This window comes from Eurytemora carolleeae, unplaced genomic scaffold (genome assembly GCF_000591075.1).
Source record: "Eurytemora carolleeae unplaced genomic scaffold, Eaff_2.0 scaffold526, whole genome shotgun sequence".
NCBI lineage: Eukaryota > Metazoa > Arthropoda > Copepoda > Calanoida > Temoridae > Eurytemora > Eurytemora carolleeae.
In genome coordinates, this window is record NW_019396417.1 from 186,806 (window position 1) to 203,987 (window position 17,182).

The window sequence follows — 17,182 nt, forward strand, 5'->3', positions numbered from 1 at the left end:
TTTTAACTGAGTACTATAGAAATTTCCCCATACGATAATTTAGTTAATTACAGAAAAAAAGGTCTTGATATTTCCTCAGCCACACTGTGAATGAGAAAAATACTTAAACAAATATCTTTAGCAAAACAATCAACACGACTTTAGCTTTCAATTTTGATTTCTACAAACCTTTTAAACAGCAGAAACACAGAAACATATTAAAGAAAAGTTATCAACTAACAGCATCTATTTTTGTGCATGTTAACTTGAAATTTGAAAAGCGCTTGTCATGGCAATCGAAGCATTATAAATAGATACTCATTATATAGGTGAAGACGCCAACTACTGGAAATTGTCAAATGTTGCGTGTTATCGTTATATAATCAAAAACAAGTTTTCAAGTAAAATTTTAAAAGTCGTCTTCAGTTTGGTTTGCTTTAGAATAGTCCACATTAACATTAAAAATAACAGCATGAAATAGGGGTCGGTAAGAAATAAAGCCAAATATTTGGATATTCCGATAGGTTTAACAAACAAAATAATCTCAATTCTATTTTTATGGGAGTACGTTCATTGAGCTGAATGTGGGGGGGGGGATTTTAATTATACTGTCAATTTTATTAGCTTTTCTCTCCCGAAATGCATAAAGTTTGAATATAAACACCGAGTATATGACAATATCTAAAGTATCCATGATACGATTTTCTGGGTACACACTCTTCCATTATGCTCGATCAAGTGATTAAATAAAAAATTTCACCGGCGCAGTATTCACCTTACATGGCTTTAGAAATAATGGTAGGATCGATATAGTTTATCTAAATTTAATAAGAATGAAAGCTACAAGTAAATCCCTTCTCCCTTCAATATTTCTTTTTCTTACTTCTCTGATACCACATCTTTTTATCTCTTCATCTCTCCCATATATCTTCTCCCCAATTTATCAAACAAGTCTTTATGAGACTAAAATGTAATGTAAGGAAAGACAATTGCGGTTGTGTATACTCTGTGTACATATTGAAACCAGTTCTCTCTGGGCGGAATTTGTAAATAAGAATAGATGCATCAGTGTTCGTTTAGTGTCCTAGGAGGTTAAAAGCGTTAAATTTTGATAATTTTTATAATTCCCATGATAGTATGACCAGAATATTTCATTGATTTAAACTGCAGTACAAAAGATATCTACACTTCTGAAATAACTTTACTTCCCTTACATCCTTGAAAAAATCCAAATCTCTCTCGCCTCCATAGTTTAAAGAATATTATTCAAATTACAATTTTTACATTTATCTTTGATTAAACAATGAATAAAATTAAAATTCAAGTATTTGTTTCATCGACTTACCATTATGTGACCAACATTGTGTGCACTCTTGGCACAGCATAGACCATTCTAGGGAAAGCTGATCGTAGGAGGCCTGAACATTTAAACATTTAAATACGGATTCTATGAAAAACGAAAAAATTTAAGAAAACTAGATAGAGTGTCGAATTAAATAGAGATGAAAACATTTGAATTTATAATTCAGAAACTTTATCTTTGTACAAGCTATTTAAAATTTGCAGTATTGTAGTGAACATTCATTCTTATTTTGATATTGTTTTCTGAATGCTAGTGATTCTTAATCTTAACTTTTATTTTCCTGGCATACATTTACTAAGAGTTCGCATGAATTAGATGATTTCTGTGTACTTGTATATATATTATCATAAATACGGAGGATTAACATACCCAACCTTTTTAAACCTGTTTGGCATTGTTAGTATTGGCTTGGTATAACCAAGGTCATATGAGTAGGATAATCTTGTCCGCAAATAATTGGTTTCTTATAAAAATCACCTGTTTAAGGCCGGCCAACTCTTGAATACCACACCCACCGAAGTAATCTCATCATTAAATAGATCAATCGGTGCATGCAATTTAAACAATAAATAAACCTTTGATGCCTTTACCAATTTTTAAGCCAATATTTTTTAAAGCAAGTACAGCAAAACACTTTGATTTGATTGTTAGCTTTAATATCTACTCTAAGTTTCTAAAACAAGCTATGAATAGATCGATTTCTTTCCTAGCTTTGGAATGAATGATAGAAACCTGTTGGTTTGAAAAAGCAATAAATATACAATATTTTAGAAAATTAAATAATTTTAAACTAAACCAGAGATGGAATTTAAAGAATTTGAGCCGCGGTTTAAATCTGCCAAAACCCGGTTTAAATTAAGCGCCGACTTAAATCTTGAAACATTTGACACAATTTTTAGTGGAACCAACCATATTTAAACCGTGGGTTAAATTTAAGCCACCGCTCAAATTCTTTAAATTCGGCAACAGATCGAAGATTTTGGAATTTTATTGAGAAATAATGAAAAATGTTTTAATTTACTTTTCTCATTATTCACCCTGAACTAAACTAATATTTCGGGGGTACTGCAGTGGTTTGAAGTACTCTGATCGAATAAATATTGCGTGAGTGTATTAAGCGTAAAGTAAAAAATAGATAAGCTAAGATGTTTCAAAGTCGTTCCAGTGATTATGTTGAGTGGAGAGAGAAATGTACAGCAAATATAACAATTTTGGAATTCATGCATACAAGCTCTTGCCCTTTCGAAGCTAGAAGAACGGTTGTTTACTTCAAGACTGATATTTTGATAATCAGACGTGTATGTTTAATGAAATTCTTGATTTGCTTGCAAAAATCTGAATTAGTCCAAGAATTTGAAACAATTGTGAAACTGAAAAAAATAGCGTTTTTAACAAAAAAGTGCTCCATAGTTTCACCTTTATTGGTATAGAAATTGTAATGGGTTTAATAAAAATCTTGCATTTTAAGTCTCTCTTTGCGTGCACGCTGTACTGAAACTATATAATTATATATTTGAGGGTGTAAAAAAGAGCTAATACTCATCCAAACGTTAATAATATACGATACATTAAATATTTTTTTTTGGTTTTCAAATTTGCTTTTTCCCTGTCTGAAATATATTCTTCCTGGTAGTATTCGTCTGAACTCTCTGACTCCCGTCTGTATTCCATTTTAGAAAATTGTATTTACTTCTTAGTTCTGAGCTGTACTCACTTTTCTTATTTTTATATATAATATCACTTTCATCATTTATCACAGCCATCCTTTTCTTTTGATTTCTTACATAACATTGTTTGACACATCTGGAAAAAATGTCTAGAAGTATATATTTTTTAAAATATCTGAGTCTAACCTTTTTAATGACAACTTAACATTTCGCTAGTATCAAACGAATTAATGATAATAATATCCTTTTTGAATTTAAACGATCTTAACAGATAAAATATTCTCTATTTTATAAATCGAAAGTTGTACAAATCAATATAAAAATCCGTAACGTAAGATAAATAAGGTTTGTATATGAAAAATTATTAATAAATGTTTATTAAAATTAAAAAATTAAAACTTTAAATTCTACAAGATTTTAATTTTTTTATGTCTAGCTTATCAATAGCTTTTAAAATGGCAATCTTCCTTTAACTTTCATTTATATTTGTAACCTGGTGCACGTAGATCTTTCCTTTATATTTGTAACCTGGTGCACGTAGATCTTTCCTTTATATTTGTAACCTGGTGCACGTAGATCTTTTCTTTATATTTGTAACAAGAGCTGAAAACTTTAGAATGGTGGATATCAGGATTAAGGCTTAAACCACTCTTTTTCTTAATATCCAGTTTAAATATTGCTTGTTCTCCACATGAATTTAAACTCCAGAGAAACAAATCGATCTCATAACTGGATATTTCATTCTAAAGTTTTCAGCTCAGAGCTGAAAACTTTAGAATGGTGGATATCGGGATTAATGCTTAATCCACTCTTTTTCTTAATCTGCAGATTAAATATTGCTTGTTCTCCACTCATTTTTAATCTCCAGATTAATAATCCGATCAAGATTAAGGATATCCCATTCAAAAGTTCCCATCTCAGGTGCACGTAGATCTTTGATTTTTTAAACTATGAATTCTCTAGGGTCAAATATTCAAAGTTTGAAATATCAACATTACCAATATTTTTCTTTTTATTAGTTTAACAAATCAATTAATTCTGTAAGTCATGGTTTTTACAGTTTAACGTTTTATTAATGCCGTCAAAAAAGCTATTCATGTTGGTTAAGGCGTGTTATTCTGAGATTGAGGCGGGGGTTGAAATCCCAACTCAATCTGAAAATGTAATTTCTTAATCCTTGACCAGGCACATAGTAAGTTTCGAATCCCAATTGGCACCGTCAATATGTTTTAAAACAAGCACAGTTTTCATCACAAAGAAAAAAGGAAAATTCAGCGAGGACCATACAGTGGACTGAAGTATTTTATTTAGAAACAGAAACAGAAAATATTAGGATGTTTATCTTTTAAAATTAACTTAAGACTTTTCATTTTCCTTAGTTTTATTTTAATGCAAATTGGGATCTATTGGGAACTGACAATTATTGACTCATTTATGCATACGTTAACATCGTCAAAATATTGAAATTTCCAAAGAATGAATCTATTTTAAAATCAGCAAATCAAAGAGCAATTATCACGTTTAGACGAGAAAATCACCTCAGAGAGAGCAAATTGTAATTTTTGTATTTTAATTTCAAAATTATTCAAAACTCGATTAATATTGTTTGACGTCTTTTACCTGAACAAATCTTAATCGAAAGCCAAAATTACAGTTTTTTAAATTTTGAAATAACAAAAGCACAAAAATGTACAATAAACAAAGTATATGCCCCATTTTCAGAGAACCAAAAATTCTAGTAGATACAAAAAATATAGTTTTCGCCCAAAATCCGGACAGTCTGGTGTTTGTAAACATTCGATCGCGACTTTTGTCTCTAGCTTAACAAGAAATAAGCAGGGGTCAATATAATTCCCAAAATAGCTGATTTTCTCGATCCCAAAATAATTTTTAGCCCCCAACTTAAAAAAATGCCCCCAATTAAAAAACATTTTCGAATTCCACTAACACATTTGCACCAATTTGCCCCCAATTATAAAAAATGCCCCCAATTACAAAAAATGCCCCCAATTGAAAAAACATTTTCAAATTCCACTAACCCATTTGCCCCCAATTGCCCCCAATTGCCCCCAATTTAAAAAAATGCCCTCAATTTAAAAAACATTTCAAATTTCAACACATTTGCCCCCATTTGCCCCCAATTATAAAAAACGCCCCCAATTACAAAAAATGCCCCCAATTAAAAAACATTTTCAAATTCCAAATTTCAAATAAATTGCCCCCAATTAAATAAAAATGCCTCCAATTTTTTTTCTTTAATTTGTCAATCCCAAATGGGATTGAAAAAGGAAATATATGGACCCCTGGAAATAAGTAGTATTTAAGCCCAAAATAAAATCAATAACTGTGTTCCCACACCTTGTTGAGTCTGTGTGTATAAAATGTATACTTCTCAAGCTTGCACTGAGTACTAGTAGAACTCATACTCTTGCACTTTTACAGGTGGTGGTTTAGAGATATCCTAACTTGTCTTATACTTAAGCGTGGGAGGAGAGTCAGGGATATATAGGTACTAAATATAGATGAGAAAAGGAAAATAACAAATATTTTTGTATTATTTTGGGGAAAACTAAAATGAAGAATCGAAGTTAATCAATATTATTATTAGAGAAGTTTACTTGAAGTAATAATTCTAATAAAAATTATATCCAAAGTAAAGAGAGTTTAAGAGTTTGATTTCTGACAGGTGAATCTGGCTTATATACACTAACTTTTATTTTGATAGATATTGAAGATATAAAGATAAAAGGTTTTTATACTTCTTATAAGCTTATTTTTACTTAACTGGCTAAAACTAAACCTAAATATTTTAATCAAAAAGTTCGAGCTTTAAATGGAGTGACCGGCAATGTATAGAGGTTAAACTGATTCATTTGAGACATATAACACGTTTCCACGATTACTGAGTTTGAGCGCAAAGTCGACATTCAAAACATGAAATTGGGTGGGTACGTTTTCAGAATCGTTTTTTTAATTATTAAAGAACGACGACGAAAAATAAAGTAAAAATTATATAGTAAACTAATTAGATGTTTAGAAACATATTTCCCAAAAGAACTTTGCCAATAAATCAATGTTGGAATCAATTATTTCGTTTCCATCGTTATATTGAATTTCTTTTGTTCGCAGATTTCTACAATATTGTCAAATGTCGTCTTTTCAATAAAAATTGCAGATAATCTGCAGAAAATCTTTGCGAATAATGCGAGATTATAGAAACTGATCATTGAATAAGATTACTTATTTTAATAAGTTAATTTTTATGTTCTCAACCTGTTCCTAAACAACAAATTACTTATCTGTAGAATTTTGTTTACATTTTTTTGTCGTCGTTTTTTTATAGTTAGAAAACCCAATTCTCAAAACGTACATACCAAATTCATGATTTTGAACGTCGACTTTGCGCTCAAACTCAGTATATATACATCGTAGAAACCTTTTATATGTCTCAAATAAATCCTAAGAAATGTGTCCACTATACTGCATATTCAGTTCAACCTCCATATTTTGCCGGTCACTCCCTTTAATCAATATAAAAAAATTTCCCTTCTTCAACCCGGGTTTTTCAATTTAATCTTACTGATATGAAAAATTTTAAGACAAGTAGAGGTCATAAAAATTTTCTAAATTCTACACAAATATGCCTTTTTTACCTAGAAACCATTCAGTTTTGAAAGACAATTGCATATTAAAGAGAAATCAAACAAAGATGGTAAAATGGTAAAATACCCNCCCCCCCCCCCCCACTCTTTACAAATTAAAGTATACATTGACCATGATTATCTGCTTAACAATGTCTGGCAAAAGTATAATTATCTAAAGAAAGCTGGAAAGCTTTAATTCAGGGGATATAACCTTCCCTTCTAAATTCTTACACAAAAATACGTGTCAAATTAGATGTATGGATATCTTTCAGATACATTTGTTTATTTCAGAAAGTTTTAGAATTTTACACCTCCCCCTTGGTCATTTTTCAAATATTCTTTTCTATAGTAGTAGATGTGCCCTTGGTGGAAAATGATCAAATAATAATTATTTGTTATATATCTTCCAAAGCGAGAAAAAAAGATTTCATTCGAAATAATAAAAATACTTTTTTCTATCAAATAAGAATTATATTTAGTTTTTTTACAGAAGGTAAGTTAAGTAAGAAAGGTTGAATATAGAGTACAGAAAATATATGAATGGAAATTAATGAAAAATAATTCTAAATAGGATAACGATTAATTGAGGCGGATTTTATTTAGAATTTAGAAATTAAGTGGATTTCACTTACCTACAAGGGTGTGCAGTAAACTAAAATAACTAAATAAGGAACTTCGAACAACTAGTGAGGACTGTTGATCTAAGAATCTTAGATCACAAATTTTATGAAGATTACAAGACAATATTTATAAAACTATTGAAACGAAAACTGTCCATGAGGGCAAGCTGTTTTTCCTCTTCGTCGCCCAAAACCTTGACTCTAATATGGCTAAAACCTCGAGAACACACTTAATAATATGTCTTACAGATACTGCATTGGACATACAATGACGTGTTGTCCTGATGGCTCACATCCGGGTAGGTAAATTGTTCAATTAAAACAGTCCATAATTTTTAGTTTTTATTTTGTACTGTTAGCATATTATTTATTAGTGCTCGAGTCGATTCTTTCTGTTTGTTTTGCATAATGACAACAATCATACAAAGACTTGTTTTCCGCAAAATTTGCTGCGGAAATCCCTATTTTTCGTAAAAAAAACTTTGCGGAAACAAGCCCAAGTGGTGAGCAATTCTGCACAAAAACTTTTTTATTCTACATATTCTGTTATTGTCCTATCATAAAGAAAAAGATATTTTTTCACATCTTTGAAAAGTAAGATTTAAAATTTTATAACTATAAAACATCATTAAAGGAATTAAGTCTCTGCCACAAATTCAGTTTTTGTAAAACCTATATCATTGCAACCTTAGGATGTAAACCTTTGATATTTCAAACTTACATTATTTGATCTAATAGCATTTATAGTTTGAAATATTAAAGGTCTACGACATTGGGTTGCAACGATATTGGAATTAGAAAATCAGAGTTTGTGGCAATGACTCAATTCCTTTGATGATAATAGTGCACGTAGTAAAATATCAGTGTAATGTATGAATTCTGAATTTCAAGTGTTTCGAATTATTTATGTTCTTCCTCCAGTAAACATTTTATATTGTTCAAAATAAAGAGATGTAAAAGATTAAGGACTTATTAGGATCCAATATGAGCTGTCGACTGCTAATTGTTAAATCTAAACCTCCTAATGTCCTTTGTTGTGAGTTTCTAGAGAACATAGACCCCATTTTTGAAACAATCTTGCCAATAAAATGGTTATGACCACAAAATGTTGGGTTTTTCAATGTCACATATCTGCAAATCTTTGAGCAAACTTTTTTTGCGTCAAAGTCATTCCACGCAATTAATTCGTCGTTTTTTCTCGACTGAAAACAAAATTTGCTCGCAAATCCTGAGTCTTGAAGTTAAATTTTTTCATTCTGCTGGAATCCCTCAATTCTTTTAGTAGTGTGTCTGGCTTCATTTTTTATCATAAAAGTAAAACCTGTGTAAACAACTGTAGTTCATTAAAATCGTCTGTCTTTCAATGCTGTATACCTTTGTAAAACTTTAGGAGGGCGACGTTGATTGATTGACTGTAAGTCGGTTGATAAATAAATAGGTAAACTTAATTGACTGTAAGTCGGTTGATAAATAGATAGGTAGACTTGTTTGACTGTAAGTCGGTTGATAAATGGATAGGTAGACTTGCTTGACTGTAAGTCGGTTGATAAATAGATAGGTAGACTTGTTTGACTGTAAGTCGGTTGATAAATGGATAGGTAGACTTGTTTGACTGTAAGTCGGTTGATAAATGGATAGGTAGACTTGCTTGACTGTAAGTCGGTTATGCTCCTCAGCTCAGACACAGTATAGTTCCAAATAATCAGTAAATAGATGCATTTTTAACCTGCATTAGAATGCAGGTATAATAAAATTAAATGACAATGTTAATAAAATTAAATGACCATGTATTAATGTAGTTGAATATTTAATAGTATAACTTACTAGTTTTCCGTGTTGCAGTAAAAAAGGAGTGATTAAGGATTTTGGGTTTGATGGAATAGTTTGAAACATTTGTATGGACTTCTGAAAATTTAAACCCGGATTTTTTAAGTGGAACTTAATATGAATTGCAAAGTTATTCATGGATTAGATCTTCCATTTTCACTGTTTCGATTTCCCTTTGTCTGGGTAGACAGGTAGAGTCAGAGAAATTGTTTGGTTTGGATTTGGGGTTGGTAAAGACGACAAGACGTATGCGTGGGGGTTAGAAGATAGGTTTATGGTCAACAACATTATAATGTTTAGGTGGGGATCCATATCCTGGGTATTCCTGGAAGGATAAAGGAATTATAGAAAAGGTAAAGTGTCGGCACTTAGTGTTGGAACTTATTTTTTTTATTTAACAAAACCAATAAAGGGATTAAAATAACAGTTAGGTTTGAACTTTGAAAAACGAAAAACGAAATGACGATATGTTGTTTTTTTTTAGAGAAATGACATACCTTAGATAACAAAACAAGAATTTTTAAAAACTACAACATGGATTTTTTAAAATCTATTTTAAAATTATTGAATAATTTCTCATGTTTTCTTCGTCGTTAGCGAAATGAAAAGTTTGTTTATCAGAAACATGAAAAAACAACTCATTGAGAGGCCACAGAATATAAGGAATTTAAATACTTATTTTTTTGACAAGAATTGATCAAGCTTGTTCTGCACTTCTGAAAAATCCAGAAATCCAGAATCTATAACATTCAATCAAGATAGTTAAAAATATATCTACATAAATACAAAATATAATATAAATGCTGACCTTTATAATTTACAATTTTTTAAATAGGTTCTGTCCCCGTGAATCCTAATTGTTTTCTTGCTTCGTTTAGTGCCTTGTGTTAATAATAACGTTTTTTTTCTTTATTTTTCAGGTTGGTGATATGGATGTGTATAGAGTAGGAAATTCCAGAAGGTAGAACAATTTTGATAATATAAATTTAACATTCAATTTCAGCTTGACTCTAATGTAATGTGATTTTATTACATATTAACATATAAACAATCATTTGTGATTATCTCTATTTTCAGATGTATTGTCTGGTGCTACGACATATATGGGTTTAAGGTTAAAATTTGACCAACATTTTAAAATGAATTTAACACAAAAATTCAAAAACTTAAATGATGGGATATAAATGATATTAAGAATTAAATCTTTGGCACAAACTCTGATTTTTTAATTCCTATATCTTTTGTATGCCATTGTGATAGACCTGAGATATTTTAAAGTATAAATTCTGTTAGATCAAATAATTTAAGTGTGAAATATCAAATATCAATAAGTGAGATATCAAGTTACAAAGATATATAAGAAGAACATTTGAGTTTGTCGCAGAGACTCAATTCCTTTAATAAACATTTTATTTTAATAGCTAACAATAGATCAAGGAATTCTAGACTGTTTCCCAATATTTCATACCAACCTGCTTTGTGTCATTGAATTCAATTTTAATGTTTTTTTTTCTTTTCCAACTTTGATATTTAAACTGTTTAATCAGATAAAAACATTTAAAATATCTTAAGTTTACGCCATCATATATATAGAGTGTGTGTTGAGTGTTCAGTTCCTTTGATTAAGTTTTTTTTAAATATGCTCTTTTTTATTCAGAGCTGAAAACTTTAGAATGTGATATCCTTAATCCCGACCTGTTAATTAATCTGAGCTGAAAACTTTAGAATGGTGGATATCGGGATTAATGCTTAATCCACTCTTTTTCTTAATATCCAGATTAAATATTGCTTGTTCTCCTCTCATTTTTAATCTCCAGATTAATTATCCGATCATGATTAAGGATATCCCATTCTAAAGTTTTCAGCTCTGGAGATTAAATTCATGAGGAAAACAAGCAATATTTAATCTAGAAATTAAGAAAAAGAGTGGATTAAGCATTAATCTTGATATCCACCATTCTAAAGTTTTCAGCTCAGATTACTTTTTTATCTGACATACTACGAAGTCTAAATTCAGTACTTACATTTCTGTTGAAGTACTTTTTTGTAAATGTAATGTATTTAGTTGTGATTTTAATAGTAAATCACAATAATTACAACTGAGTAGGGTGGCAGGACAAGAGAATTATGTGATAAGCTATCAGATAAAGGTTATATGGTTCTTCTACCTGACTTCTTCAGAGGAGAATCAAGGGTAAGAGAAATAAACAGATGAACAAAAATATTATCGCACTGTGGGGTATCATGAGACAGGGGAAGTTTACACCATAAACCTCTTATTTAAGACAAATAAGGCTCGGTCGTTTAAGATTTTTTTTGGGAGAGAACTGCCTGTCAAGTCAAACTTAAGTAAAATGCACGTTAGATTAAAATTTTAATTGTAACAAAGTAACAGTAACGTCAATTGAAGTTGACCTTTTCCTCCTGGTTAGTTTGCAGTCTAGTAAAGTTAACTTGGAATGTTCTTTTTCCTTTAATTGAAATAATTGTAGTTGAAATATTGACATTTAATGGACCCACAGTGCTATTTATTTTTTATAAAAGAAAAGTCAAAATGAAATCTTTTGAAGGATAAAATACAATTTCATGAAATTCATCTAAACTTAAATGTTCCTCTAGGCAGGAGGTTCCTGAAGTTTTTTGTTTGTTAAACTTTTAGTAAGATTAAAGTTTTGGATCGATGACACTTAATTGTTCCACTAACTTTTTACTCAGTATCATGATGTCAAGGGTTTGGAAGACGAAGACTTGATTAGCTGGGTTGTGACGCAATCAGACTGGGTTGGTCAAAGGCAGGTAAATTCATCAACTTAATTATACTAAACTATAGAACTTCAGATTTGGCCCAGACCTGACACTAAGTGTCAGGTTTATGCCAAATACAACAAAGTTACCTTTGTTATGTCGAGAAGAATAAACCTTCAATATACTTATATAGAAGAATAAACCATCAATATACTTATATAGAAAAAAATTTAGATTATTGGAGACTTTATTTATACCACTTGGTAATAAAACACGTTTTACAAAATTCAGGAATTCTCAAGACAATAAAATGTAAAAATTATATACTGTTTTGTTTAATTTCAAAACATAACGATTTAAAACCAATATAAACAAACTAATATGATATTAATAGTAATAAAATACGTTTTTTTGAATCAGATATCAAATAATAAAAATGTAAGAACTATATTTTGTTTTGGTAAATTTCAAAATATATTGGTTTATAAAATTTACAAATTATTATTTTTAATATAATATTAAAATGAATTATCAATATTAATTTAATATTAATAGTCGAATTTTTTTTGTTTTGTTTGTTTGTTTTGTCATATGTTTTGAAATTGAACAAAAAAATATAAATTTTACAAATTCCCGATTCGAAGAATATTGAAAAGACGATTAATGATTTCATTTTACATCTTTCTATTTATATCACAGATTTTAGATTTAAACTTGTTAATGAACCAAGATTCTCTAACCATCCTATTAGTTCTAGACTCATCCCTACACTTCTCCAGGTCCGACATATTATGTCCTGGCAGGTAGAACTGTGCCAGACAAATGTTCTTTTAGTCTAGTCTGAATTTTCGACCAGTTTCACCAATGTACTGCTGTTGACACAAATAAAAGAACAAAAGGGATATTCGGTAACTTTATTGAATAATAGCATGAAATGAGAAATAAAAGCAAAGTTTAAAAATATTGACCCTTAATTGGGAGTATCTAAACGGTTAAAAATGAAATAACATCGATTATTAGTGTTGAAAGGAATGGAACAGTTGGAGCTTCATGTTGGTGGAGCAGATCAACAGGAACTGAAACAGCAGGGCTTATCAAACCTAGTAGGCAGTGATCGCGGTTTTATCATGAGGTGGAGCTTCATGTTGTCTCTGGTTTACATGATAAACTGGGAACCCTTCGGGTAAGCACGTCTGCTGCTTACTGCGTATCTGCGCCATCATCATAAAGGAGTTAGTAGTTCCTGATCGGAGGTGTTCACATCTCGACATTCTAAAGCTAACTGACCCTGTTCTCCACAAGTAGAGGCGGTAAAGGGGGGGGGGGAACATGAGGAGACACATTTGGAGCGGATATAGTATTATGTATTGTGAATCTTGCGCGGTCAACTTCGCTACACAGTAGTAATCGTCTTCGTGTTTTCTTGAATTTGTTAACAACTGCTTTTTGCAGTTTTCTTTTTTGCATGTAATGCAGTGCACTTCCAGTAAACAATATTTTCAGACTTATACAATCTACTTTGCATCTCAGCTCTACTCTAAATTTTGTTGCTGATCTTTCAACAATACAGTGTTCAGAAATATTCCTCCAATCTTTCTCAGATCTCAAGTAGATTTAGGTTGCTTGGTTTGCACGGGCATATTCTGTAGAGACTAGATAACTATTCCCTGCCTGTATAAATGCAATCATAGGAGGTCAAACATCCTTCATATAAGAATCCTTAGTTATGACCTTCCATGCCTTATTTGGTATATTGGATATATAGGCAGGATGGAAAGTTTTGACAAAAACCACAGCTGTTAGTTTTTTTCTGGTATTACTTTGAAAAATCGGACCCATGGACACCGTTGTCTTTCAAAACAAAATCTTCCATTGCCAAACTTTATTCGAAAAATCAAAACTAAAACATTCAGCATTAAAAAAAATCAATAAGGTTTATTATATTTTACAAATGTTAAATGTATCAGTTAGATTTACTATTACTATTTAATACAAATGTTTACCAAATCGTTTTATGAGAATAACAATTATATCCTTGGAAAGCAAATTGAGCCCCCCCGGGTTGACCCATCTTTTTTGTCTCCAGAGATGGGTCTAATTTTTGTATTATTCCTGTCTCACTTCCTTCCCTCTTAACCCAAACCCAAAAAAATCTATTTAAACTAAATATTTTAGTTTGAGTGGGTAGAGAATCTTTTACCATATGCTAGGTAAGGAAAGTATCATTTTTCCTTGTATTTTTTCCTGTAAATTTACTGACGTATGTATACATTCGTTATATACGTTTATATTTTTATTGAAAATAATTTCTCTGGATTTCATGAAAATACGTTACAAGTGTAGAGTTATTGAAAATCTTCCCTCTGAATTGTCTTAAAAGGAAGAATAAATTAATCACTTTATAAAAAAGTGAGATATAGGAAATTTTCTAAATTTTACTTTAATTAAAGTTTTCCAGGTCCAAAGGCGCCGAAGTATTTGGAGCAGTTGGAACATGTTGGGGAGCTTATCTAGTAACTAAGCTATCTAGCTACGCAGAGTTTAAAGCAGGTTTAATCGAACTAATCAGTACACATTGTTTACAGTTTTCTTTTATCATATCTTTTAAGATTAAGGTAAACTATTTGTCGCAGTAATCATAAAAAATCCTAAAGGAATTGATTTTTTGCAACAAACTTACATTTTCTAACCCCTATATCTTTGCAACCTGATGGTGTAAACCTTTGATATTTCAAACGTAGATTATTTGATCTACCAGAATTGTTAGTTTGAAATATCGAAGGTCTAAGAAAACGGGTTGCTAAGTTATAGGAAATAGAAAATCTAAGTTTGTGGCAAAAACTCAATTCCTTTAACATATAAGTTTGACTTACAAAATAATATCTTAACTGTAAATTATTCAAATGTTAATATCCAGCAAGGCCTCATTTATCTTATTGTGAATCAAAATTTACTTAACACATACATATTCGCTTTGAGGCTTTTAAATACTCAACTTTTCTGATCCTAATATCTTTTCAACTTGCTGGTTTAAACAGTCACTATTTTAAACTTAAATTATTTGATTTGACAGACTCAATTCCTTTGCGTAGGATCAGCAACTTTTCTATCCATTTTTTAATTTCTATACGGATAGCTAATATAAGATGGTTGGGAAGCCTATTTAATTCATTGGGCATTAAAATATAGAAATATAAGCGTTAATATACGAAAAAGCTCATTTTATCTTATTATTTTAATCCAAGATCTTTTAAAAATTTAACTTAAAAGAAATTCAACACACTTATTTCTTTTAGCATACTCTTTTTTTAGTAATAAATTCTATCTATTTTTATTTTAGGAGCTTGTTTCCATCCGGCTCTCACTTTAGTTACAGAACTTGCTTTACAACAAAACCTTTATGAAGTACAGTAAGAATTAACAGAAAACAGCAAGAAATTAAAGTTTTAATACTGTTTTCTTTAAGATTAAGATTTTATAAGTAGGAAATAAGTTTCATATTGGTTTATTATTGTATATTTAAGATTTTCTTTTATTTCATCTCGTAAATCGAAGATACTAGTCTATTTAAAAGATTTTCATCGTTTAATGTAACAGTTAAACTATTAAAATCAAATTTGATATGCATATCAATCATTACCTAAGTATTTTATTTTTCTAGTTGCTTGATGAAGTTCAGTGTCCGCAACTATTAATAACTGCGGGTAAACTTTATAATTTAGAATAAAAAGATTGGGTTTTAAAAAAGCGGAATAATGCAATTTTCGTTTAAAAAATTCTGTTTGAAAAAACCTGCAAAATCAGAGTGAGCGTTTCTTTTCAAAAATAAGATAATCAATTATAAATAGGAAACGATCACGATAACGAGAAGAAGGGTGGACTAGCCAATAAGATAATCAATTATAAATAGGAAACGATCACGATAACGAGAAGAAGGGTGGACTAGCCAATAAGATAATCAATTATAAATAGGAAACGATCACGATAACGAGAAGAAGGGTGGACTAGCCAATAAAGTGTGGGGGTAAGGTTAAAAATAATTAATAATTAATAATCAAAGATGATTGATCCCATAAAAGGAATTGAGTCTTTGCAACACACTCTGATTTTCTAGTCCTTGTATTGTTCAAACCAAATGTCGTTATAGACCTTAGATATTTTAAACTATGAATTATGTTAGCTTAACTTATCTAAGTTTGAAATATCAAATGTGTACAACATCAGGTCGCTAAGATATTGGAATTCGAAAATTTAAGTTTGTGGCAAAAACTCAATTACTTTAAGAACTTTTTTGCATTTTATACCTTACCTTCAGGTCACACTCTTTCAAAGTATTCTTTACCGGTCTCAGGTTTGAATCTAACTAAATATACAAGGACATTATCACAGGGTGATGAAGTTTGGAATTCATTGTGAGTATAAGGAATACAAGAATATGCTACATGGCTGGATGGTTCGAGGAGATATGAGGTAGATCCATCTATATCTGAAAGCACTGGAAGGTTTTTTTTTATGTTTTATAACCTCATTTGCTAAAAAATAAATATTTTCCACAGTTAAAAAAACTAAATTGGTTATTTTTTTCCTATTTTAAATGAGTAATACCTTTTCCTTCCAATCTTGACGCTATTAAAGAGCATTCTGTGTTCTATTTTTGTAAAAATTCAATTCAATTAAGGTATCCATCCATTAGTTTTTTTTTTCAAGGAATGAATCCATCAGCACTGATGCAAAAGCTGCCTTCAACCTGCTTGTTTCATTTCTTGCAACTAATTTAAAATAAAGCTACTTTAATACAAAATTAATTAACAATTTGTCCCATAATTAGATACATAATATGTTAATAAAGATAGATTGAAATTAACTTGTGTAGATACTTTCATGATTTTATTTGAGAGGAAAGAAAAAACGGAGTTAGGCTAAAACGTATTGTTATTTTTATCAGAGCCATGTAATATGTATTTAGATTTTAAAGTATTATTTATTTTCTCCTTAAATTCATTAATATTTATTTTTGAGGTCCAAATTTTATACTAAGCAACATTGAAAGTGAAAGGAGTAAGCACATATTTTATTTATTTTATTTCATTTAATTTTTTTAAACATTTGTTTTGTTTCCCTCTGGTATAAACATTTATATTTGACAAAAAAAATTAAATCCTAAATTTTGCAACACAATATTGCAATGTTTTCCTTTGTTAAGTAATTTTTAATCTCAAATTTAGGATCAAGCTAAAAATTGTGGCCATATTAAAAGTTCAAAATGAATAAGGGATCAATTCATTTTTTTAACATCGTTCTCATAGTTGCAATTGTTTTGAATGATAAACCAATAGA

The 17,182-nt window shown here is 30.0% G+C and overlaps 2 protein-coding genes across 4 annotated transcripts in view; one reads left to right on the forward strand and one right to left on the reverse strand.

The window, feature by feature from the left end:
* Window positions 1-3,141, reverse strand: part of LOC111702914 (bicaudal D-related protein homolog) — a 34,844-nt gene extending 31,703 nt beyond the window's left edge. The window contains exons 1-4 of the mRNA XM_023474719.1: window positions 2,949-3,141; window positions 2,049-2,074; window positions 1,820-1,866; window positions 1,325-1,397 (exon numbers count right to left, since the gene is read on the reverse strand). Coding sequence (XP_023330487.1) covers window positions 1,325-1,397; window positions 1,820-1,866; window positions 2,049-2,074; window positions 2,949-3,013 — 211 coding nt within the window. The 5' untranslated portion in view covers window positions 3,014-3,141. The remainder of the gene's footprint in view (window positions 1-1,324; window positions 1,398-1,819; window positions 1,867-2,048; window positions 2,075-2,948) is intronic.
* A 4,357-nt stretch (window positions 3,142-7,498) lies between these two features.
* On the forward strand, window positions 7,499-16,709 carry LOC111702927 (carboxymethylenebutenolidase homolog). Of its 3 annotated transcripts, none has more exons than XM_023474738.1 (13): window positions 7,499-7,572; window positions 9,401-9,453; window positions 10,021-10,061; window positions 10,178-10,214; window positions 11,208-11,294; window positions 11,831-11,896; window positions 14,021-14,055; window positions 14,304-14,395; window positions 15,186-15,250; window positions 15,507-15,549; window positions 15,818-15,869; window positions 16,235-16,315; window positions 16,553-16,709. In XM_023474738.1, the coding sequence occupies exons 1-13, from the start codon at window positions 7,512-7,514 to the stop codon at window positions 16,626-16,628; spliced, it is 789 nt and encodes a 262-aa protein (XP_023330506.1). In that variant the 5' UTR covers window positions 7,499-7,511; the 3' UTR covers window positions 16,629-16,709. The 3 variants fall into 3 exon arrangements, with proteins under 3 accessions (XP_023330506.1, XP_023330508.1, XP_023330507.1); XM_023474739.1 differs by lacking the exon at window positions 7,499-7,572 and adding an exon at window positions 8,668-8,711; XM_023474740.1 differs by lacking the exons at window positions 15,818-15,869; window positions 16,235-16,315; window positions 16,553-16,709 and adding an exon at window positions 15,694-15,808.
* Window positions 16,710-17,182: the final 473 nt, after the last annotated feature.

Excerpts from the sequence above, each read along its gene's own strand:
- LOC111702927 (XM_023474738.1), top strand. The coding sequence starts at position 7,512 with ATGTCTTACAGATACTGCATTGGACATACAATGACGTGTTGTCCTGAT. Across the intron at positions 7,573-9,400 it reads TCCTGATGGCTCACATCCGG|GTGGGGATCCATATCCTGGG; the intron begins GTAGGTAAATTG and ends TATAATGTTTAG. Across the intron at positions 10,062-10,177 it reads AGAGTAGGAAATTCCAGAAG|ATGTATTGTCTGGTGCTACG; the intron begins GTAGAACAATTT and ends CTCTATTTTCAG.